General features: G+C 39.3%; 1 protein-coding gene across 1 annotated transcript in view; it reads left to right on the top strand.

The window, feature by feature from the left end:
* Positions 1 to 26300, top strand: part of LRP2 (LDL receptor related protein 2) — a 197591-nt gene that overhangs the window by 39970 nt on the left and 131321 nt on the right. The window contains exons 4-9 of the mRNA XM_041774050.1: positions 5444 to 5560; positions 18178 to 18288; positions 18620 to 18733; positions 19946 to 20062; positions 21068 to 21220; positions 22473 to 22592. Of these exons, the coding sequence (XP_041629984.1) occupies positions 5444 to 5560; positions 18178 to 18288; positions 18620 to 18733; positions 19946 to 20062; positions 21068 to 21220; positions 22473 to 22592 (732 nt within the window). The remainder of the gene's footprint in view (positions 1 to 5443; positions 5561 to 18177; positions 18289 to 18619; positions 18734 to 19945; positions 20063 to 21067; positions 21221 to 22472; positions 22593 to 26300) is intronic.

Here is a 26300-nt window from a genome sequence, read left to right as displayed (position 1 = left end):
CCCCAATTGTCTTATAGAAGAGTCTAGCTCTGATCACAGTGTGGCGTTCACCTTTAAGCCTCCCATATATACATTCTGTTTCATTAAATGCACATCCCACAAATCATCACTTTGTGTTAATTTTAAGATGTCAGCCAAGATCCTGTTGGCATTTTTACAGTCATTGTCCACAGAAACAGATGTTTTTGATGACTACTTCATGTGAGAAGTTGTTTAGTCATTGTTTGACTAGCAGTGGAGATGCCACAGCCTGTAGGTCCTGGATACATTTATAAAAGCTTGGAATTTACCCTAGGACTTTTGAGTCCAGCATTAAAAAAAATTTTTTTTTACTTATTTATTCATGAGAGACACAGAGAGAAAGAGGCAGAGACACGGGCAGAGGGAGGAGGAGAAACCGGCTCCATGCAGGGAGCCCTATGTGGGACTCGATCCGGACCTTGGGATCATGCCCGAGCCAAAGGCAGATGCTGAACCCCTGAGCCACCCAGGTGTCCCTTGAGTCTAGCATTGAGAGCAAACTCTTTTCATTTGGGCCAATGGTGTTTTGAGGAAGAGAATAGAAATTCTAAAATACCCATGACTTCAACTTTGGTTTAAACCTAAAATGAAGACTGTATGATTAAACAACCTGTTAGGGCTTGTTAGTGTTGGTCATGGGGTCTTCCCACAAAGGGATGGTGATATTTGGGACAAAGTGATTAAGGGGAAACTAGTGAACTATGTAGGGTTGTGGAGTGTAGTGGTGGTGATAAATGACAATCTAGAAGAAGGCATGGACAGGAGCAATTCAAGGCCAAATAGGGGCGTGGCACATCAGATGAGGTGTGTTAGGATGTGAGGTGGAGTGGCAAAGGGGGACGACCAGATCTGAAAGAGGGAGATGGCGGGGTGAGAGTTCAGAACTTCAGAAGGAAGGAACTAAAAGTGCCAGGTATAGTAGGGCAGGAAAAATTTTTTTGTAGGAAATCTGTCTGGACCAATACAATTTTCTGGGTAACCCCTCAAAGGTATTAGGGGAAGGAAGGGAAGACCTGTAGACAGTGAGTACTCAGAACAGGATGGGGCTGGATTGCGAATCCCTGGAGAGCAGTGACTATGCTTTATTTTGCTGGTATCCCTAGGGCTTGTAATTTTGTCTAGTAGATAGTAAAGTCTTGATAAATGGGTACTGGATGAATTAATGAATGATGAGTTAGTTAGTTATCTTAGTTATCTTTTGGCTTGAGATATATCATTTTGGTTCCATTTTCCACACAAAGTAGGAAGAAAGCTGAGCTGAAGATTGTGATACAATGTAGTGGAGGACCCTTTGCTAATAATAATAAATTACAGAGGGGATGCAAACTCCTAAGGACAACTGCTTAGGAAAAGAGACTGGAGAAAACTTTATAGCAGTAATATATAAGCAATGTTACATGACATTTTAAATGACTATGGATTTCATAAGGTAATTCTTGCATTTTGAATGACAAAAAATTTGTTATTAGACCTCCTTTAGCTACCAAATATGCCACCATTATATTTACTAAAGTTGCCAGAGAACTCCTGATTGTCAAGTAAAGTGGACTCTTTTCCTTTCTCATCATTGGATGGACTTTTCTATTGCAGTTGACTCTGGCAATCACTCCTCCTTCCAGACGCTACTGCCTTGGCTGCCATGACTACTCACTGACCTGATTCTTTTCTGAACTTCTTTGATCATTCCATTTTGTTTTCCCCTTCTGCCCAGCCTGTGAGTATGGCTGTTGCTCAGAGCCCTGCACTTAGCAACTCCTCTTATTACTCTACACTTTTCCAGGATAATTTCAACCAACTTTATGATATTTCAGTAACCCTGGATAGGCTAATACCCAAGTCTACACTTATGACCCAGATTTTTTGCCCACACTTCAGTCTTGTAGATTCAACTGCCTGTTGGAGATCTCCAGGATGCCTCAAATTCAAGATGTTCCAAGTGGAGTTAATAATCTCCCCTGAACTGATTTTTCCTTCTATAATTGCTGGTCTACATGAATCATCTTTTCATAGAAGTAAAATTAACTCACTATAAGGTACTAACAGAAAATATAATGTCAGTCTCAAGCTGTTAGAAATAGGCAGATTGAGGCCATTTTCCTTGTTATGAATGTTATGAAATTTATTTCACAACGAAGGCCTTCTATTAGAGGAAATATAATGATGGCTGTAAGTGACATTAAAGATGTAATCAATTAGCATGGAAAGGGTATCATAGTCCCTTTGGCACTCAAGCTAGAAATTTGGGATTATTCTTGATTCTTCTGCCCACATTTAGTTACCAACCGTGTCCTAACACCTCTAAAGTTCACCTCTTTCCCATTTATGTCATTACTGCTAGCATCTCCTATCTGGGTGACTTCAACGGTTTCTGGATTGGTCTCCCTGCCTCTCCTTGTGTGTCTCCTCTGATTCTCCCTGATGCTGATACCAGAAAGCTTTGACTAAAACCCGAAAACCCTTTGGTGTGTATCACCTTAAGAAGAAAGCTCCAACTCCTTAACTGGTTTTTTTTTTTTTTTTTAAAGATTTTATTTATTTATTTTCATGAGAGACAACGAGAGAGAGAGAGAGAGAGAGAGAGAGAGGCAGAGACACAGGATCACACTCTGGGCTGAAGGCAGCGCTAAACTGCTGAGCAACCCGGGCTGCCCCTTAACAGTGGTTTATAGTGGCTTCTAAGATGCGGCTGGTGCTTATTTTTCCATGTCTATCACTTGTCATTCCTGCCTTGAAATTTCAATGTGGGGTCCACAGTAGTGCTTGTAGTTCCCTTGGGCATATCATGCCGAATCCCTCTTTGACCTCTGTGCATGCTACCTGAGTGTATGTTGCTAGACAGTCCTTTCCTTTTGACCTAACTAACCTATCCTCTTCTCCTATAAGACCCAGGTGGGGTGCTAGCAGCTCCTCCTCCTCCTCCTCCTCCTCCTCCTCCTTCTCCTCCTCCTCCTCCTCTTCTTCTTCTTCTTCTTCTTCTTCTTCTTCTTCTTCTTCTTCTTCTTCTTCTTCTTCTTCTTTCTTTCTTTCTTTCTTTCTTTCTTTCTTTCTTTCTTTCTTTCTTTCTTTCTTTCTTTTTCTTCTTCTTCTTCTTCTTCTTCTTCTTCTTCTTCAAGATTTTACTTATTTATTCATGAGAGAGAGAGAGAGAGGCAGAGACACAGGCAGAGGAAGAAGCAGGCTCCTGCAGGGAACCCGACATGGGACCCGATCCCAGGACCCCAGGATCACACCCTGGGCCGAAGGCAGGTGCTAAACTGCTGAGCCACCCAGGGATTCCCCAGGGGTGCTGGCTCTTAAAGGAAGCTGTCCCTGTTCACAGTCTTACCTCAGAGTGAATTAGACATCCCTCCTTGATGCTTCTGTAATTCCTTGTGGGCCTACTATTCACTTTCATCATTGTTTTCTAATTAATTCTTGAAGTATTTCCTAGAAAACCATGAGTTCCTTGAGGGTAGGGACTGTTCCTCATTCATCATTATGTTCCCATTGTTGGTATACTTTGTGGCATGGACTAGGCCCTCAGTAGTGTAACTAGTGAAAAAGTGAATCCTAGTATCAGACTGGTTGATGGATCCATATAATTTTAATTTATCATTTCTCTATTTGAATGAGCTTTTACTTGCTTCCTCATAAACCCTTTTGAAATCTTAAGCACAAAATATAGAATTGCTTTGGGCTTCAGATTAAGAAGAAAGCCAATATACTTAAAATAATATTGGCACTTGATTTTGTTTTTCTTCCTATTTTGCTTGAGAATACTCATGACTTGCTTTTTTGGGAATAAAAAAAGTTCTTTAATTTTATGTGGAAATTGGCAATATATACTTAAGTAAATTATAGGGGAATTTAATGAGAAAGTATTAACCTTTTTAGCCTTACTCAGATAAAATTGTGTCTGCTTTGGGTAGAATTCAGACATTTAAGTGATTTCTAGACAAGTTGTTCTGTTCTAATTTTATTAATATAAGATACTGGGAGAAAATAGGAAATCATACTGTTAAAGTGTCAGAAGTAGACTGACTGGAAAAATCTTGTTTGCTATTCAAGAATTACATAACCCATTCATAATGAAATAATTTTATTAGAAAGAAGGAACAAGATGACATGAAAGGTTATAATCAATTAAGCATGGAAAAGAGTGGTAATTATGGATAGTTTTTAATGTCTTACTTATCATGTGGTAACAGATATGAAGATATGTTTGAATCTTCAAGTGTCAACTCTAAAGCTGCAATTGATTACCCACTTGTCTTTTCAAAAGGTTTTTCTTAAGTGTAGGTGAATGGCACAATGCTTAAGAGAGATGAAATTTCATCAGAAAGCCAAATTTTGCTGAACCTAAGTATCTTTACTATATAGAAGTCTAGGAAACTATGCAAATTCAGGGGAAAACTTTTTTCTTCCATTTGATGATTATAATTTTTTTCAGTGGATCACATTTTCCCTGTTCCTCAAATGCTTCTCTTTTTATGTGGACAATTGAAAAATCCCATGATAGTTCCTGCCCTAGGCTTACAGAATAGCATTCACATGATGCTTGCAGCATCAATTCCTTTGATTTGATCTGTTTTATCTAGAGGTAAATTTGATAAACTACTGATGCATTGCTTTTACCTACTGTAATCAACATAGGATAAAAACAAGGTAGTTTAAATTGTTTATAAAACTGACACACGTTCAATATAGAAAGTCATATAATATTGAAAAATCTAAAGAAAAAAATCACCCATTTTTTTAATCACTCAGAAATAACTACTGTTATAACCCTTTGGCATATATCCTCATCTTTAAACAAGTATTATTATTTCAAGAGGGGGACCTTACTGATCTCCCGCTACTACCTATATCTGCAAAATTTTGATTTCATTCATCCTTTTTTACCATATAGATTTCAATCTATATTCTCAACACATGTTGATAATATAATTGTCTACACTAACATGCTTGAGTGTTGTTATGATTCTTTGAGCATTTTAAAAATATTTTATTAGGGGAGAGACAGGAGAGCAAGCATGTGCACACCTGAGTGGGGGGCTGTTGGGGGTCGGTGGAAGAGGCAGAGGGAGAGGAAGAGAAGCAGACTGCCCACTAAGTGTGGAGCCTGGTAGCAGGACGCAGTCTCAAGAGCCTGAGATCATGAGCTGGCAGAAACCAAGAGTTAGATGCTCCCCAACTGAGCCACCCAGGTGCCCTGATTCTGTGAGCATTTTGATAGTATCCTGATGATAATACCTTTGCTTTTGCATTGTAAGGTGTCTACCTTGGTGTAGCTGGATAACCTACTTTCTGAGCCTATGAGCTCTATGTTCAATATACTCTCTTGCCTTTGCTTTCAAATTTCCTTGCTCATCTTTGGTAAATGTCAATGGATTGGTCTGTCATTGGCAGTAATTATAAAGTAATATCTTTTTCCCCTTCACAGCTGGGAGAACATGCTCAAGCCAACAGATTACATGCTCCGATGGTGAATGTATACCAAACGAATACAGGTGCGACCACGTCAGAGACTGCTCAGATGGAACTGACGAGAAAGACTGCCGTGAGTCCCTTTCAGTCTTTGCAATGTATTTGCTTTCACCTTTGTCCCTTTGGCATTTTAATCAATTTTTTAGATTTGTTGACGGACAGAAATGCCTACAATATGCCTCTTGCTATTGAAATTTCATGGCAAATTCTTTTATGGATTAGAGGTGATATTCTGATATGAGACTATTTTTAGTAGGACATTTTAAGTATGTCCCGCAGTTACATTTCTGTATTTATTTTTGAAGTAGGGGACTTTTTTTTTTTTTTTAAGAGTTTATTTATTGGGATCCCTGGGTGGTGCAGAGGTTTAGCACCTGCCTTTGGCCCAGGGCGTGATCCTGGAGACCGAGGATCGAATCCCACGTCAGGCTCCTGGTGCATGGAGCCTGTTTCTCCCTCTGCCTGTGTCTCTGCCTCTCTCTCTCTCTCTCTGTGTGACTATCATAAATAAATAAAAATTAAAAAAAAGAGTTTATTTATTTATTCATGAGAGACACACAGAGAGAGGCAGAGACATAGGCAGAGGGAGAAGCAGGCTCCCTGCAGGGAACCTGATGTGGGACTCAATCCCAGGACGTTGGGATCACGACCTGAGCCGAAGGCAGACACTCCACCACTGAGCCACTCAGGTGCCCCTGAAGTAAGGCTTTAAACAGTAACGCATAATCTTGAAATGTCATTGAATACATTGAATACAAAATCCAGTTTGGTCAATTTTGGGTTTTATTGAATTACGATGGTAAGTTTCTAGGTCAAATGTCTCATTAATTTTTCTGCTCTTAAGGACTCAATATTTTCCGGTTTGGAAAAGGGTTACATTTTGAAAACGGCTTTCTCCAATGGCAGATCAGTTCGTTGTAACTGATTACCACGAGATAAGGCATAGAAATAATAGTATTCTATATTAATATATTACCCTAACCAGAATAAGAGAGTGCAATCATGGTGCATTGTGTACTTCTTACAAATAAGTAAGGAGTAATCTGCCTCTCTTGAGGGTTATATGCAATTGTTAGATTACAAGAATATAGGAATTATTCTACTGTGTCAGTCCTGTGGTCCATCTGTGTCTTTACCTTCAGGCATACCCAGTTTCTCTTAAAAGCCCTTGTAAGCATATCATTTATGTTTTTATTCAGAACTTCCTTGAATTTTTATGCTTTTTTTCTCCCTTGAATTTCTTGATAGACTGCATTTCATAAGTTTACTATGAGCTGAGTAAAGTTACTTTCTTATTTTTGTTCTTAAATTTATGCTACAAACTTTAGGGAGTTGGTTTTAAAAAATTTTTTTTTCTTGTTTTCCTTCATTTTTATAAGGAGTTGTTTTAATATTCCAGTATTCCAATAGTCAGTGGATAGATTTTGTGTACCTTAGAAAACTTGCTAGAACACTTGACCATAAACTTCTTGGTTATCATATCTCCAACTGACATTTAAGTTTTAGTCTATTCCTGTGGGACACCTCCTTCATTGTTTGATCATTTTGATTTAATTTAGTTATCTGGACTGTTCTAAATTTCTTCCTTTGGTTCAAATGGTATATCTTATGCTTCTTGATGAATGAACCATCTTCTGTATATTTTGGTACATTTCCCGATATGGTACTATATGCCTCGGGTGGGAGCTAACATGAATTGGTTATGAGCAAATTATTCCTATTTCACTGTATTGTTCAAATTGTACTCTTTGTGGAAGAAATACTTGTATATGTGAAAAGAAGAGATCTGGGTCTAAACAGGTGCAGATTCATGTTGCATCGACACCATCATCACACAGTGCATTTTATTTTTTAAAAATTTTATTTATTTATTTGAGAGAGAGAGTGGATGTGCTAGTGGTGGGAGAGGCAGAGAGAAAGGGAGAGGAAGAAGCAGACTCCTTACTGAACAGGGAGCCCAATATGGGGCTCCATGATCCGCAACTAGGGTCATGACCTGAGCTGAAGGCAGCCACTTAACCAACTGAGTTACCCAGGTGCCCCAACATACAGTGCATTTAAAAAAAACACCTCTACTTCTCCAATACTTTCTTTCCTTGGGTATATTTTTCTTTGAGAGGACGCTATGCTATTTGTCTTTGTATCTCCATTTCCTAGCAGGATTGCTGGTATAGTTGTGTTGTCGTATAATTTCCAACCCAACTTAAATGTTCCCTTGGAAAGAGATTATGTTGCTTCTAATTTGGGTCTCTTTTCACTTGGAAGTTTAGACTTAGTACTGGCAATTATACAGATGGTAGTGTCTGTCTGCATGCCACAAAATAGCAAGTCTATGAGTCAAGGTCTCTTAGTACTTTGTAAAGCAAATAATAGGTCCTTCATTATGGCAAGTGAAGAAAATATTTTTGACTAATACTAATTATGGGTCATTTATTTTATAGTATTTTGTAAACTACTAAGTGTTATATATATTTTGGTTGTTATTCTTAATTAGGCTCCTCAATGAGAATAGGGCAGGTTGTAGTATACTCTCATAAATAAAGAAACTGAGACTGCAAAGAGTAGAGTGGCTTGTTCAAGGTTGTACAATATGTGGCAGTGCTAGGGCTAAATCCATCTTCTAGTTCCAAGTCTGTTGATTGCTTTTCATGAAGGACTTTATTTACAGAAGGAGAAAGTCCTACCTTGTGCAAGTTTAAGAGAGAACTAGAGGCTGTGCCACCAGCCAACAGTCTGTGTTTTTATCCCTAATTTACAAGTGGATAAAAATGAGTGCTTTATTGGAAATGCAATGGGAATGAGGGAAATGCTACTTTAGGGAAAATAAAAGGCAGCTGAAACAGACTGTTTGGATTTATTCCATGTGAACACCCTGCAGCCAACTCTAAAGTCACCAGTACAACTGCCTCACGACTTTGCCAATAGACCTTCCGGAAAAAAGCTGGCAGGGTACGAGCATGCAAGCCACTGTTATAGAAGGGAATGAAGGAAAGGAAGTGAGTGAGCTTTATAAAATATCTGAGCCAGAATTTTTAATCAAGCTTTTATTTGTTTTTGTTTTTTTTTTTAAGTACAAGGAATAGGTGAAATAAGGATTTGTTAGGGAAAGAGAGCCAGATTTATATGATAGTTAATTGCTCCTGGAATCATACAAGTCATGAATTCTTCAGAGTTCATGGCTCTAAGATGAATCCGACACACATAAATGGGTTTTATAATGAAGTATTTTTTCCTATTTCTCTTTGCTTTGTTTATTTATTACTATGTGCTATTTATGGAGGAGTATATAAAAAATCCAAATCAGGAAATTAAGAATCTTCATATTTCTTTGTGCTTTGATCTCCTGGCCACAGCCAGATTTGTACAAGAAAGAAATGAATGGCCTGGATCAAAGTCTTTAGAAAGTGCTAATATAGAGAGACAGATTGGCCTCATTTTGTTTTCGCTCTTTGTTTGGAACACTTGTGGAAAGTGGGAAAGGGAACTGCCATTTGCTGGGCACTGATCACTATCTTATGCAATTTTTACATTCACACCACAAGGTGGATGTGATAACTATCTCCTCTTTATGGAAATTATAAAGCTTGTCAAGAGTCAAGTGTGGAGGAGTACAACTCCTTTGTACTCATCACTCAAATTATCAATTACCAACTCATAGCTAATTTTGTCTTACCTATAGCTCTTTATTCTTCTACCCATTATTTTGAAGCACTTCTCAGAAGCCATATAGTTTTTTTAAAGATTTTATTCATTTATCCATGAGACACACACACACACACACACACACACAGAAAAAGAGAGAGAGAGAGAGAGAGAGAGAGGCAAAGACACAGGCAGAGGGAGAAGCAGGCTCCATGCAGGGAGCCTGACGCAGGACTCGATCCCGGGTCTCCAGGATCAGGCCCTGGATTGAAGGCGACACTAAACCACTGAGCCACCTGGGCTGCCCAGAAGTCATGTAATTTTATCTTTAAATGATTCAGTAATTGTGTCTAAAATATAAGGACTAAAAGCTAGCATAACAACAATATCATGACCATACCTAAAAGTTAACAACTGTTCTTTAAAATAATCAGTTCTTAAAATTACCCCAGTGACTTATTATCTTTTTACAGTGTCATTTAAATCAAAGTCCAAATAAAATTTATACATTGGAGTTAGTTACTGTCTTCTGATTTGAAAATTTTCCTTCCATTTCTGTTTTTTACCCCTTGCAATGTATTTCTTGGAAAAAACCAAATGACTTGACTTTGAGTTTCCCACAGTCTGGGTTTTGATCATTGCATCCTCTGATGTCCTTTAACAAGTTCATCTGTCCCTTATATCTTTTGGAAATTGGTTGCCAGATGTAGAGCAAGTTTTCTCAACCTTGGTACAGATGACAACCTTGGTACAGTTAACTCTTTATTGAAGTGAGCGGTCTTATGCATTGTAGAATGTCTAACAGTATCCCTGGCCCGTATCCACTAGAAACCAGCAGCACTTCCCATTTGTGACAACCAAAAATGTCTCCAGACAATGCTCCTTTGGGAGCAAAATCTTCCTTCTCTGGGACACCTGGGTGGCTCAGTGGTTGAGCATCTGCCTTCAGCTTAGGGTGTGATCCTGGGACCCTGGGATCGAGTCCCCCATCGGGCTCCCTGTGGGGAGTCTGCTTCTGCCTCTGCTTATGTCTCTGCCTCTCTCTGTGTGTCTTTAATGAATAAATAAATCAAATCTTAAAAAAAATCTATCTTCTCTGCTCTAGTTAAGAATAACATTAGTCTAGAGGCTTGAGAGATTTAAGGACGTGTGTGTGTATGTGTACGCGCGTGCGGAGGGGGAACAATACTTTGAATGTTAAAGTATACATTTCCATTGGGAGGCACACAATGTCTAACTGTTGGCCATTGATGATTGTTGGTGAGATCCATTTAATCATAGAGATACTTAGCTATTTTAAATGTCACTTCAGATATATAGTAACTGTTTACTAGTTGTTTTAAATGGAATGTTACAATATGATGAAGGATTAAGCAAGTATTGCCCAGAAATCATTTTTGTGAAGCATCACACTTTATTCTATTTCTCTAGTCATGATGCATGGGAATCATTACTTGTGGACAAACACAGGATCAGCCTATGAGTGTGACTCTTATTTTTTTATATCTCAGAAATAAGGTTGTCTATAGGAAGGAGTCTAAAAACCACTTTAATATAGTAATGATGTTGGAAAAGCTCCAAAGAAGGACTTAATTCTTTTCCCCAAATATTTGAAAGGATCAGGAAACTTGACCCTGTAGTTCATAGTCCTGCCTGTCAGATTAGGCTGCTAGGTTATGGTTCCTACCCTTTCAAGCTTCTAAGATCAAGACATTGAGCTCCAACATAGAGCACCTTGTGTCTATTCCAGGCATTCCTTTTACAGAACAAGGAAGAGTGTGTAAGTGGCAGGGGGAAGGGAGGGAAGAGAATGAGTGAGATGGTGAGGAGGGCAAGCACTCCCACTAAAAAGATTATCCTTGAGATAAATTTTGTGTACTATGAAAGCTTATTGTGTGTGGTCTTTTTGTCTGCTATGTTCCTATATGCATAAGGTATTTTTGATTATTCTCCTGTTTGAGAAGTATTTCTGGATATGTGTGTGTGTGTATATGTGTGTGTGTGTGCATATATATTATAAAAAGCTGTGAAACAGATCAAAGTTCATTTTCCCCAAGTTATTTTATTCTTCAGTCTGGCCATCTATAAAATGGCACCTGTTATTAAATAGCTTGTCAATTTTTTTCCCCCAAGGAACAACAGATTCAAAACTGCAGTCCATTTTACTTCTAATGGGATTAGCATCAAGGAAAAGCCACTCATGCAGAGTTAAGATAAACATCAGAACATTGCAGCAATTATGGGTCATTCAGTTAATATATTGGAATGACTTTTGGTTGTTCAAAAATAGTACAGTTTTTCCCAGTTAGGTGAAGAGATTATTTTGCTTTTATCAAGTACCATATTAGAGCGATTTGGTTGTGAATAAAACTATTGCTAATTATCACTGTTTTGTAGTCCTTCTCTTTTGATACTTAGGAATGCCAAAGAAAGGGTAAATAAAATCCCTGTTACAATGAGGGCTTTCTTGCTCGTAATCAGCAGCATTTGGTCTGCCTGCAACTGGGGCTGCTTTGTCCATGAAGTTTTATTTCTATTGACTTTCTGTTCTTTAGAATTCAAACATTTTCCTTTCTATATCTAATGGTTGAAACTCCAGCTGGGAAAGGAGGGGAAAAAGAGATTGATTCAAGTCTCTCTGTGGACTGTGATGGCTCGTAAAGTACATGCTTTTCCTCAAACTCAGTTGCACATTTATGCTGCCCAGTAAACCTTGTTCCTACTGTCCTCTGTACTCCGGGGAAGAAAACAGAAACAGAGAGATTGACCCCATCTTATCTATCATATCACTTCCCCTGCACACCTTTTTAGTGTTCTTACAGTTGAGATAGAATTCAGAGCCCTGAGAAACCTTTGGGAAATAAAAATTTCTTGTTTAAATAATTGTCATACAAGCACATTGTATTTAGTCAAAGACCCTGAGACCCCTCTCAGCTGTTGCCCAGTTTCTTTGCCTTCTTGCATAACAAAGTTACATAGAGTTGTCTTTAATATCCCTGCCTCCATTTACTCTCCTTTTTTTTTTTTTTTAAAGATTTTATTTATTTATTCATGAGAGACGCAGAGAGGTAGAGACACAGGCAGAGGGAGAAGCAGGCTTCCCATGGGGAACCCAATGTGGGACTCCATCCCAGGACCCCAGAATCATGACCTGAGCTAAAGGCAGACACTCAACCACTGAGTCACCCAGTGTCCCTCTCTTTTTTCTTTCTTGAACTCACTGAAAACTGCCCTTCCCTGCCAGACTCCTGAAAGTGCTCTTGTCATTGCCACCAATGACCTTCTTTTAACGAGTCTTGGTGGTTTCTGTTCAATCACCACCTTATCAGAGAGCTGCTCCCCCCGCCCCCCTGCATCACTCCCATCATTCTGCCCCGCTGTATTTTGTATTTCCGTAACACTTTTCTCCATAGGACACTTACTTTAATGTTTGTCCTTCCACTCTTCCAAAGAAAACTTAAATTCCATGAGAGCAGGGATTTTGTGAAGTTTGTTACTTCTCTAGTACGTCGTACTCCTATAGTTGTGCACTAATTTATTTGTTAAGTAAAACATTTTTAAAAAGCTGTGGGAGAGACACCTGGCTCAGTGATTGAGCATCTACCTTCGGCTCACATGGTGATCCCGGGGTACTGGGATTCAAGTCCCATGTCGGGCTCCCTGCATGGAGCCTGCTTCTCCCTCTGCCTGTGTCTCTACCTCTCTCTCTGTGTCTCTGATCAATAACAAAAAATAAATAAATAAAACAAAACAAAAACAGCTGTGGGAATTTCTACTTCACCTGTAATTTTATCTCTTTATCCAGTTCTTGGCAAAGTATTGAGGAAGATAGACTTCAATAAATATAGGTTGGATAGGAATGAAATTCTGACGAAAAAGGAAATTAGCACTCTGTAGAATAACTGGCTTTTAGCATAATGGCATTCATCCAGCAATGATTGGTTGATGAGTCCTCAGTTATCTGGAGCCAGGTTCCCAGTAGGACACCTGAGCCACACCATTTCTAGTTATGGTTTGAAAGTGGCCACTCTTATGATTCTGTGGTGTAGGTAGTTTCTTCATTTAAAATTTGCCTGTTTGTTCTGCCCAGATGAGTCACCGGGGATAGCCGTAAGGAAGAAATAGGTGCAGTGTACCCTGAATGAAAACCCATAACTCCATAACTCCTTTGTAGAGCCAGTACCACTAAATCTGATGCACATTATAAACTTTTGTTCACCCAGGAGAAACCATCTTACTTCTTTGTTCTAGTCTTGGAGCATCTGATACACAATTTTCCATCTTGCTGCTTAGTCACTCCTACATTGGGGCTCATGTGAGACTTTTATTATTTTTTAAGAATTTAGAACTTCATCAGTCTTTATTTCCTTTGCAGATTTGGGTGGTAGTTCTGTGGATGGGAAGAAAGGGGTACTGTAGATCCAAAATCTTTGCAGTGGGCCTCTCAGGCACATTTCCAATTTAGGTGTAATATCAGGTCACCATGGATGGAGACCAGATAGGGATTTGGGGCTTACAACCCAGTAGTTCAAAGAGAGCAGGGTAAGGAAAACTAGATAACTTAATGTGTTTCCCTTTTTGGCTTCAGTTTCCTGAAAGCTGCTTAGCCTACACTTGTTAGTCCAGTTCTACTAGCCCTTGAGATGACTGTCTTTGCTTTCTTTTCGGTGCTGAATTGCTATTTCCATTTTATAATCTTCCTTTTATTGAACAAGCCATTTGAAATTATTTTTGAAAAGAGGCAGAAAACGCTTTTCCCTTATTCTCTTGTATAGTATTGTACCCCCTTGGTGCTAGTCCATGATGACTAGGGACTTGAATTTGACTGGAGTGGGGGTGGGGGATAGAGTGGATCCTCTGCTATTTTGTGGTCTGTTTTTTGTTGTTTTTGTTTGTTTTTTTGGTACTGATTCTCTTGTTTGTTCTGGTATACTCCTGGAATGCTTGGTTTCCCAGCATAGAGTTTTCTGGAATTCCTAGATCATACCAGATTGAAGTCTTTAGTAGAATATGTCATAAATCTAGAGTTGGCTTCACTTCTCCAGACTCCCAAAAATGGAATGGGAAACTGCATAGAAGGAAAACCTTGGTTTTTCTCATAGGTTATTTCTCTTCCTTTTTGAACTTTTTAAAAGAGTTTCTGTTCCTTTCATTCAATTTCATTTTGTTTCTGTAATTTTTTGCTTCTTCCTACTACTTACTCTGAAGCCTGTAAGCACTAACTCCATCTATTGTAGTGCTAGGGACATGCATTGTGGAACCAGATTGCCTGGATTTGAATTCTACTTCTCCAATTTACTGGTCGCATGACCTTTTTCAAATTACTTAGCCTCAGAAAGACACATATATAAAATCCTTAAAATGAGTAATAGTATCTACCTCATAGGGTTATAAAGAGGGATTGAGTTCATACACACTGAGTACTTAGACAAGTTTCTGGTACATGGTTTGCAATATATGTTATTGATGACTATACTAGTCATTGTTTATTTAACTTTGTGGGTAGTACCTACAACTAAGTGCTGATGGCCAAACTGGTAAACTTTTTCTGACAAATCATTGGATTTGATTGGATTAGCCTTCCTTTGACTCAGACTAACTTAAAAGGATAAAGGTCTCAGGTATCTTGGGCAGGACTTTTATCAGTAATTTCTTGTCTTCCTTTAAATCTTAGCTTAAGTTTCATAATCTACCTTTAAGATGTCTCTTTCTTTGTAGTCAATTTGTCTTCTTTTTCTATGTGCCTTTTTGGCTATTTTGCCAAATTCTGAGAATAGAATGTATTTATAGCCTTCCTGTCAAGGTAATAAAGAGTAGCGTTAATATTTGTATCTTGCTCTGCTGTGAATGATTTCCATTCTGGGAGGTTGAGGTCCACGAGATTTTCAAGCCACTTCATCCTCCTTGATTATCTAAATAAAAGTATGGCATAGAACGTTCTTGCTCCAAATAAAGTCTTTAGCAGAGAAAAAATTTTAAAAATCTTCAAAGCACCAATCTTATATGTATATTTGGGGGACGTTCCCAATTCTGAGGGAACAAACATGTACATTTGGAATGTGGAGAAAGTAAGGAAGGGAGAGAGGAGGTGGTGTGAGCAAGTGTGTTCTTGCATTTTTGGGTCAGATAAACTTTAGAGCTCTGGGCTAATTAATAGTTACTTGTCAATCTTTCCGTTAAGACAGAAGTTAGAAGGGTGAGTCCTGTTTTTTTTGGTGTGTATTATCTATTCTTATACTTTTTCTTTACTTAAAATCTTGCAGGACATTTCACCTACATGACGGATTTGTTGTATGGAAAAAAGTTTACCAGGTTAGACTCTGACCTGCTTAGCAAATAAACCATAAAAGATTTTAGATATCTCCCAATCCCAAAGTATTGTGGCTTCCAATTTCCTGGGATAGATCGAAATTCATTAACATTTTTGATAATAGAAATCTTTAAGGGCAGTAGAATCTGTTCATTTTTTATTTTGCTCATGATGAACAATTTGGAACCGTTTCCTCTGTGTGGTTCTCCAAGGGTTCCCTTTGGAGAGTTCCAAATATTTTCAGTATTTAGTGGATGGAGTCCGGTTGCTCCTTGGAGTCTTTCCTGTGGGGAGATACCTCAGTTAACTATGCACGGAAGAGACCAGAAGCCTTGTAGGATTTGAGGCGGGTCCTTGCTGATTGAGAAGAGATTCTTTATCAGCGTGGATGGCGACAAGAAAGCTGTTTGTTCCTCATTCTGAGTGTCTAACTGCTGACCTCTGACCATAACAATACTCTCCCTGAAGACATCAAGCTGGCCTTGTTGTTTTTGGAGGGAATGAGGCATGTCAGTAAACTTTGAGCCCTGCCAGTGGATACTGTTGTGGTTCTTCCCTTCTCAATTTTATGGCATTGGCTTTCAAAAACCAGGATGGGGAGGACAAGTGATCCGCTCAGTGTATATTTGTCCCAGATCCTTCATATCTGCCATAATCACCTAAAGTGAGGTAGTCACCATCCAAGCTCAAATAAATTTTCCTCCAAACAGATACCTTATCTACTGCAAAGACAGGGTTTTCTGAGATCTCTCTCTTGCTTGCTGCTGCTCTTAAAAGGCTAGACAGCATACTGACTGTAGGAGCTATTTGGCTCATGTGGTCATGTGGGAGGTGAATTGCTGGCAGACTCAACTGGCCTCTTGCATCTCTCAAAGTGAGGATTAATAAACAGAGTTGTGTGACCCTTTGAAGGTAAATTTATAATGCATACTATCTCAGTGATGAAAAGACAGCGATAACCCTAAGCATTAGCTGATTCATGGACTTTTAAAAAATAAAAATTCAGAAAAAATTAAAATTTGAATCAGCTATTTTAAAAGGCCTTCCGTTTTAATATATGATTGGCCAAACATAACTGGAAATTTAGATATTTAAAGGCACTTATAGTCCAGTTTTGAACCTTAGAGATAAAAGTATACTATACAAAAAATGGAAAGATATCATTTGAGAGTCCATCTTTTATTGAAGTGAGCTGTTAAGACAGGGTATGTTTAATATAGTTTCAGCACAGAATTTTATGCACTGCTCCTGCTTGGAGGAGACATTGGGACTATCTAAGGAATTATCCATCCATGTCTATAAAACCTCAAAGTAGGTTCTTCAATGCAAAATTGAGCCTCAAAGTGGGACTCCACTGTCTACTCTTCAAGATCTTATCTAAGATGTACTTTTTCCTTAGTTAAAAAGGAATTTGAAGATAATAGACTTGTTATGAGACTGATCTTTCTACCAAAGCACTATGATCAAAACAAAAACGAAAAACAAAAACAAAAAACAAACAAAAAAAAAACAAAAACCCACAAATCAGACCAAGAAAGGTATCAATTTATGAAAAGGAGGATAATAAACACCATAAAAGACAAATTCAACATATTTTTGCAAGCTTTTTAAAAAATTTTTTTTAAAAATTTGTATTTATTTATTTATGATAGTCACAGAGAGAGAGAGAGAGAGAGAGAGAGGCAGAGACACAGGCAGAGGGAGAAGCAGGCTCCATGCACCGGGAGCCCGATGTGGGATTCGATCCCGGGTCTCCAGGATCGCGCCCTGGGCCAAAGGCAGGCGGCAAACTGCTGCGCCACCCAGGGATCCCCCTTTTTGGAAGCTTTTTAACAAAAAAGTTCATCTGTGACAAGTTAATAGCAATAGCTAGCATTTCTTGAGTATCCTGAGTAGTGATCCAGTCTCTGCACTAACGGTTGGGGATTCTAAAATGGGTAAGACAGGATCCTAGATCTTAGAGGATGGGGGGAAACAACCAACCACATAAGGACATAAGGAGTGAAACCTCTGGGGATCATGAAAGACACGCATTTCAAGTCTGGGTGCACACAGGGGAGGGACCGACAGCCCGTTATTCCTGCAGGGGCATCCTGATTTTTCCACTGCCGCCTGGAGAACCAGAGTTAAGCATCTGATTGACAGCATATGTGTATAACATGGTAACAGTTGTCTGTGCTTGTAGAGCACATTATGCTTTTCATAGTGCTTTGGTAGAAATGATCTTTTGAGGTCCCTCTATCCTGTGAAGTGAATTATCCAAATGAAGGGATAATGAAGTGGTAACCAAGAGGGTAAGCAGCTTGAGTAAGAGTAAATAGCTACTGAGTGGTGCCCTAGGTCCCAGCCCTCCTGACTTTTCTCTAGCCCTCTAGCGAAAGATACAGTGCTTCATTTCTCAAAGCACTTGTGGTACACTGGCTTCCTGGGCTGTTATCTGCATTATGTAAAAGAAGGTTCCATTTTGAAATAAATTAAATTCCTTCTTATTCTTCAGTTCTGAGCTCAGAGGTCACTTCTTCAGGGGAGACTTCCCTAAGCTCCAGACTTCCCCCACAATATATTCCCACAGAACTCTGTCTTTTCCACATTAGCGTACAACCCAGTTTGTGATTTACAGAAGAGACCTGGTCAATATATGCTCAGCATTTAATGTCTAGCATGTAGCAGTCACTTAAGAAGTGTTTGCAGAGGGAATGTCTTAATTTAAGATTTGTGTGCTATTTCCATTCTTTTAGACTACCCAACGTGTGGACAGCTTACTTGTGCCAATGGAGCCTGCTATAACAGCAGTCAGAAATGTGATGGGAAAGTTGACTGCAGAGACTTCTCTGATGAAAACAATTGCAGTAAGTAATGTGTACAAGACGTGCGGTGGTATGCTGAGGCTCATTTATACTGGCCGATTACACAATCTCTTCTTGAATTTGTGTTCAGTGAATCCATGTTGGTAGCTTAAAGTCAGCCACGGTGGGAGTATTTGCACCATGGAAATTGGCAAACACTACAAGTCAGGGTCTTTTTGTTCCTGGAGAATTGGTTGTTAAACATTTACCAGCATGCTGCTGCATAATAAAAAATCTCTTTTCAAACTTGAGACAGAATCTTCTTGTGAAATTAAATGGCTACAGTGGAACTGAGCTTCTCTTTCTGCTTTCCCTTGTTACCCTTGTGTCGCAGCTAAGGTCTGTTCACACCATGAGTTCCAGTGTGACAGTGGGGTGTGCATCCCTCGTGCCTACGTCTGCGACCATTACCTTGATTGCGAAGACGGCAGTGATGAACTTTCTTGCAGTACGGTGATTTCCTTATGCTGGGTCAGGTTGCTAGGAGTGTTGTTATCTTTGTTCTCTTTCTGTTTTTTTGTTTGTTTGTGTTTTTACGAAGGCACCACGCTTTTCAAACCAAAGGGTCACTATGTCTGATGGCAGATGGAGCCAGAATATCATTTAGAGCCCATGGCATAAGCCTCAGTAGCGTAGCTAGACCTGGGCTCATTTATCTTCCAAGGATCTGTGTAGAGTTGAAGGATTGCTGATGGACAGTGTGCATTTTTTCTCTTAGGCTACAAGGGTGTGGGGTGAATTGTGTCACTTGGCTCTCAAATTACCCATACTTCAGCAATGGTTTTGATAACCTTCATAGGAGAATGAGAGAAGGACTTTGAAGAGAGGGAAGTTCCCTAAGAGCAGTGGTCCTAGCTCTCCTCGTTACTTTGAAATTCTTAACCACATTGAAATTGCAAGGATAGGGAAGTTGCAGTGTGGTGCAGATGGCTTTCATTCCCTCTGCTTCTTAACTCTGACCCTACTTTTTTTTCCCCCATGTGTCACTGCCTGCAATGCAAACCACCTCTCATTGTTGCCAACTCTGGACTCATTTTATTGGAATATGTAGTCTGAAGTCTCTGTGAGAGAGTTTTACTAGTTTCATAAAATTAGTTGGCACCTTTCTGTAGTTATTTATTTACCAGAATGTTATGATTTGTCACAACACCTGTTTTGACTGGTTGGCACCTACCCCTTGTTAAATATTTTTAATATTCACTAACCTTTTAGGAGTCATACATGATTTTCCTCCTGGCTCATGGGCTTATTTCAGAGACTGTATTAAACAGTATGTGACAACATGGAATGGGTGACTCAGAATTATCTGGTCCTGGAGAGCAGTCTCAGTGCTTGTGACAAAGTCTGGGCACAGTGGACATCGCTATGCCTGTAGCACCTTTATCAATCTGCATTCTTAGCTCTGTGTCAGCCTACAGCACACTGCCTTGTTTGTAATCTTGAGAAATGTAGACTGGCACCTGAGTTCATTTCCTTGACCCAAAGCTGCTGTAATGTTTTTTTCCTTTTCTCTCCTTCTTTTTCTATCTCTTCCTCCTTTTCTTTCCGGTATTTTTTTTTTTTGTCAAGATACTTGGCAGAAGTTTAAGCAGTGAGGTGAACTCTTTGATTTTTCCCAAATGATTTGTGTCTTTGGAGTGCAGCTGTTGTTTCCTTCCAGCCTATGAGACCTGCAGAGGCAACCAGTTCACTTGCGCCAGCGGCTACTGCATTAGTCAAAATCTGGTCTGTGATGGAGAGAATGACTGTCAAGATAATGGAGATGAAAATGGATGTGGTAAGAGGGGAACAGATTCTGACTGAAAACTGTTTTCTTAAAGTGTTTTCCAGCACTTGTATTCTTACTTCTCTGGTTAGAAACTATCTGTGTGACAAGCAAGTCTCAGGATTGGCTGTGATTTAAGTAACTTAGTAGGTGGGGAAGAAGGAGAGACTCCACTAGCTTTTCTTGAAAAGACAATGAATTCACATTATAATTTATAATTATAATCTCTTCCCTCTTATCATTAAAGCAAAATAGATGAGGCAGTCTGTCCCCCTTGTATAACATGCTGACTTTTTCCTTTGGAGACTGCTTATTTTAACTAGGTATATTTGTATAAAAGAAATAGGGTGGGGAAGGAAGGAAAAGAGAGGGAAATGTGATTTTCCTTGACCTTATAACCTTTAAAAATGACTTTGCACCTTGGTAACAGTTCAGTTTTTTGTTCTCAAATTCAGATTTTTAACCATATGAGTCACAGACATCCCCTGGTAGAAGAGAGGCCACCTGGGGAATACGTGAGAAAGAACTGCGGAGTGGTAGTTGCAGGAAAGGCTACTACCCAGAGAATTGTTTCAAGATTCTTTGAGAGGGAAATTCCAATGATATTCACCACCTTCACAAGGTGTACCTCCAATAGTTCAGAAGTTACTAACACCCACACCATAAAGCAAGTATCATAAGAGTGATGCACGGGGAAGATCCTTTGGTTTTGGTGTTCCAAGAAGTAGTCTTCCTATAGTTTAGTCATAGGTTTTCTTACACTGTTGACATTCCACTAAAGAGAAAAAAATAAAAAAGAAGAGAACTTAAATAATTCCATTTGCCACTTCTTAGAATCCCAATAAAAGACCAGTAGTCGAGTTAGAAATTACTAGTTTAGGCACTTGTCGACTTCTTTTGCCCACTGATCTATATTCTCTCTTACTTATGGATTAAAAAGAGCTGTGGCCTCTTACTTATGGATTAAAAAGGCCACCTCTAATGTGGCCTGTGACTCTTTTATTCCTCCCCCTGCAGAAAGCAGTACTCACCGTATTCATGAATGTTACCCAGGCGAATGGGCTTGTCCAGAGTCTGGAAAATGCATCCCAATTGCAAAAGTTTGTGATGGGACTTTAGATTGTCCAGAAGGAGAAGACGAAAACAATAGCACCAAAGGGCGATATTGTGGTGAGTATGGAAATTTATGTGGGTAGCTTTCAGATAAAGATGTTTCTGGTTTTCTGTAATAGATAAATCCCCAAATACAGAGAGTATCATTATTTACATAACTATCCTAAGACTTCCTGGCTGAAACAAACAAACATTTAATATTGCTCATAGTTCTGTGGGTTGGCTAGGAAGTTCTTGGGGCCTAGAGCAGCTCACTCACATGTTGAGGATGTTGCAATAAAAGCTCAGGCTAGTATCTTTCCTTGTGGTAATAGAAAAGGTGAACCCTACCATGCCAGCTCTTTTAAACCTTTCTTAGGTCATGTTTGCTAAATGTGTTATTGGCCAAAACAAATAATTTGTCCAAACCCAGATTCAAAATATATGTGGTGTTTTTTCCTTCACCCAGGCAGAATGATTTTAATGGCAATTTTGGTGATTCTAAAGGTGTTCTGGAGAATTTATTCCCTGGCTTATACTTATGGAAAAGTCTTATTTGGCTATACTCAAAAAAAGAAGCTTCTGGTCCCTGGAATATATCTTGAATTATTAGTTTTCTCCACCGCCCCCCCCCCCCCCCGCCGTGGCTGTAGAATATCTCCCCACCATTACTCCATCAGTTGTGTGGATAATTGATGGTCCCATAAGGGAATACAATTTATACCCTTTATTTTGACAATAGTGTACTCTATAAATTATCTAGTAGTAATTTAGAAGTTGCCATGGTTAACATGTTGAATATTATTCTCAATCCAGTCACTTGAGAATTCTTGACTTTTTCTATTATGTAGAAAAAAAGACTCATGACCTGATTTTTCTGTAAATGACACTTACGATGATGTATACTTGCACATAGTTATAACTTTAAAAGGAGTTATTTTTTAAAAATATGAATTGAACTTTTATTGCATAATATTGTAGTAAGGCTTGAATGCTAGTAATTTCTGTGCCTCTGCTACATGTTTACTTAGTTTTTAAGTTCATTAAAAGAAACTTTTACTTTATAGACCCAGTCTTTTTTTTTTTTTTAATTTTATTTATTTATTTATTTATTTATGATAGTCACAGAGAGAGAGAGGCAGAGACACAGGCAGAGGGAGAAGCAGGCTCCATGCACCGGGAGCCTGACGTGGGATTCGATCCCGGGTCTCCAGGATCGCGCCCTGGGCCAAAGGCAGGCGCCAAACCGCTGCGCCACCCAGGGATCCCTATAGACCCAGTCTTGCCCAGAGGTCACAATTCACTTAACAAAGTGTTTTTCTCTGTTTAGATGTGAATTTGTGTTCTGTATTGAGCTGTGAGTACCAGTGCCACATGTCACCCAGTGGAGGGATGTGTTATTGTCCACCAGGTTTTATCGTTGACCAAAATAATACCCACAACTGTGTCGGTAAGTGACAGATGGGAGTGTCCAGTGTTTCGTCACAGTGCTGCGGCATCAATGGCTTCTATGATCTCCAACATCAAGGTGTTTGTGCTTGTGGGTAGGCGTGGTGATCTTTATAACCAAGAGTAAGTAACACAGTCTCCATAGTAAACCTGGACAATGTGAAGTTTTAACTTGGAGAAACTTTTTGAGGTGCACAAGACAAAAGCGTGGTTCTTCTGAGTGAGTTGACTAGCTACGTGGATACCGGTCTACAGCCTGATGAAGGAAGAAGTCTTTGGATTTCCTTTTTAAGTATTCGGAAGCAGGGTTGGCATGGCCATATTGGTTGTATTAATACATCTCTGTGGTTGGTAAACAGCTGCTGCCTGAACCTATCAAGTACCCTTGCCTGCTCCTTTGGCCTCTTCTCCAGGAAACTCCAATCTCCTCAGGACCCAGCAACAAAAGAGTGGTCACTTAACAGCAGAGAATCATCAGCTCACTGCTCTGCTGACGACAGTGGCCAGTCAGTACTCATGCCATGCTAGTGGTTAATTTAATTGATTTTCACCTCTACTTGAAGCTTCTTGAAGCTTTGTTCAAGAACAAATGCTATCATTTCCCTTTATTTGGCTGGCATTAAACTAGATGCTGGTGCACCAAATATTTCTTGCATCTCTCTTATCTGAATTATAAGAAAGATTTCCCCCTCTAGGAAAGCTCTGATTCTGATGTGAGCTAGCTTTGCATCCTTCTGTGATGAGGATGGGGGTCTCATGATGGGAGAATTACTATGGCCAAGTATCAGTTTTTAATTTTTTAGGATTTGAACAATGGATTTTTAATACTCTGATTTCTTTTCCTTCTTTCTCACTTTTTTAGAGGTGGGGGAGGGGCAGCGAGAGAGAATCTGAAGCAGGCTTCATGTCCAGGGCAAGCATGGGGCTTGTTCTTACGACCCTGAGATCATGACCTGAGCCAAAGTCAAAAGTCAGACACTTACCCAACTGAGTCACCCAGGTGCCCCTCCTTCCTTCTGATTTTTGATATGTAAACAATAAACCTTTTACCAGAAAGTGTCCAAAGGGGTTAAAAAAAAAAAAAAAAGGGTTCCTGAGTGGCTCAGTTGGTTCAGCGTCTGCCTTTGGCTCAGGTCGTGATCCCAGGGTCCTGGGATTGAGCCCAGCATCAGGCTCCCTTCTCAGTGGGGAGTCTGCTTCTCCCTTTCCTTCTCACCCCTTCTCACTCACTCTCTCACTCAAATAAATAAATAAAATCTTAAAAAAAATCTTTCTTTTAATTGGTATTGGTAAAAAGGCACCTGGAAGGCAACTGTGTAATGATTCATTAAACTTAAATTTGGTAGGGGTGCCTGTCGTGGTGTAGTTTGTTAGGTGGTGGACTCTTGGTGTCAGCTCAGGTCATGATCTCTGGGTCATGGGATCAAGCCCCAAGTATCTGGCTCCATGCTCAGTGTGGAGTCTACTTGAAATTCTCTCTCTCTCCTCCCCACCCTGCTCGTGCTTTCTCTTTCTAAAATCAATCAATCTTAAAAAAAAAAAATTAAGTTTGGTAGTCATCTATGGATTTCCAAAAGATAGATGATTCAGATCTTCCCAAGATATTTGTGTTCTTTTGATAGTCCTTAGAAATATGAGATTCTTGGGAACCTGGGTGCCTCTGCTTTTGGCTCAGTTCATGATCCTGGAATTCTGTTGGCCTCCCTGCTTGGCAGGGTCTGTTTCTCCCTCTACTCCTCCCCCTGGTTGTGCACTCTTTCTCTCTCTGTCTCTCTCTCCCTCCTCTCTCTCAAATAAATAAATGAAACTTAAAAAAAAAATAAGATTCTTTAGGGCTTTCTTTCTGAATAAAAACAGACATAGCATACAGAAGAAATACTTTTACAAAAGTGCTCCTCCTGAAGTAATTTCCAAAATATAATATAATTTTGTCAACAATACTGAATTTGGATAAACCTGATGAACATATTCAGTCTTTAGTCTCAGCTCGTGATTATACTTTATCAAACATGATTGATCTTAATAACTACTCACAGCCAGAAAAAATTTAATGCCACAAATTAACTTCGGTTTACACATTTGGAACTTTTGAGGAAGTCTATTCCCCAGGATTTTTGAGAACCATAATAATGGGCCTCTTTATGTGTCATATGCCAAGAAAAATGAGATTTTTCTATCCAGTTAAATAATCCAAGTGAGGTTGTCCTTTTGGTGTTCAACGGAGGTAATTTTAGGTTTCTGGTATCTGGTCCATGCTCCAAAGTTTGCCCACGATCTGATTGTTCCTTTTAAGTTACAGTATAGTTTCTTGTTGAATATAAAACATATTACAAGATAATACATGAACTTAAGACACGACTTGTGCTTTATGCAAATCACCCTAAGAGATTCTGAAGACTCAGAGACAATTCTGAATTACTTAAGCCCTCAAATTTTTAATCATTTGAAAACATTTTATAAATAAAAGATTGTGATCTGCAGCAGGCATTAAATGAAATCAGGGTTTTTTTTTTGTGTTTTATTATTACCAACATCGTCATTATCACCATCACAATGCATCACATTGGGGGTGCATTCAAGTAATTTATGAATATTTTTCACATTTTCATATTTTTCACCTCAATTATTAGGTGGTTTTCTGACTTTGGAACCCCTGCTTGTGCTGCCTGGCATTGCTGCGAAGCCAGCACCCGCTTTTCCCCAGAGTGGTGCTCATCCGTGGGTGTGAGGCTGCTCCTTTGTCTTTGGCAAATGTCAGGCTCCTCCACTCTGCACCCCCCGCCCCTTATTGCCACCCAGCTGCCAGTTTGATTTCCAGTCTTTTAGTTCTCTAGGCATTTCTCCTTTCTCTAAGTAGAAAAGGAATTCCAATAGAAATACCAGAAGCCACATTCTCAGTATTCCGTCAGCTTCTCTTTCTTTCCTTTCTCAACCCCCAAAGAGGAGATGGTGGGGCTGGGCTGCCTTGCATTCGGAACTTGATAGGCCGTGAAGTCTTTTCAGTAAAAGTGATTGCTCTTTCAGAATCCCTAGTTTAATCTTGTGATGCCCTACGCTTGTTCTTAGCCCCTGCAGCCCCCCCACCTTTTTGGGGGCACATTTGAGTCTAGGTAGCACATTTTCCAGTACTTCCCCCCCAATATCTAAGTTTATGATGGGCTTTGGGTTGTATTTCTAAGTGTCTAGGGCCACATGTGTGTCAGAGGTCTGAGCCTCTCTGTTTTGTAGTCTGAAATAAATGAAAAATGGTCATAACAAGATTTTTTACATTTCACCTATCAATGAATGTACTATAGAAAATTCCAATGTTATGCTCTGGCACAAGATAATTTCAGGATTCATGGAACACACCCAGTTCATACTGGAAGTTAGTGTGGTCTGATACTGTGGCACTAGTTTTAACTTTCTATGATGACATCTTTTAATCTCGGTGGTATGTGCCTGGGACTTTAGAACAGATAACTTCATTTGGAGATAAGCTCAAAAGTCTGCAATTGAGGGCTTTTGTGTTAGGGCCGTTGCCATCTATAGAGACCTTTTCTGTGATCTTCCCTGTTTTTCAAGGATGTGTTCTTTGCCCCTGAGTTTTGAAGCTGGGTTAATGTTTATTTCACATTTATCTCAAGGAAGATTACACTTTGCTCTCTTTGTAAAGAGAACTCATTAATTTTAATATGTGACATTATAAAACCGGTTACACTTGTTTCAG

Source organism: Vulpes lagopus, chromosome 11, assembly GCF_018345385.1.
Source record: "Vulpes lagopus strain Blue_001 chromosome 11, ASM1834538v1, whole genome shotgun sequence".
Taxonomy (NCBI): Eukaryota; Metazoa; Chordata; class Mammalia; order Carnivora; family Canidae; genus Vulpes; species Vulpes lagopus.
The sequence above is the reverse complement of the archived record's forward strand: the minus strand, read 5'-3'. Positions and strand labels throughout refer to the sequence as shown.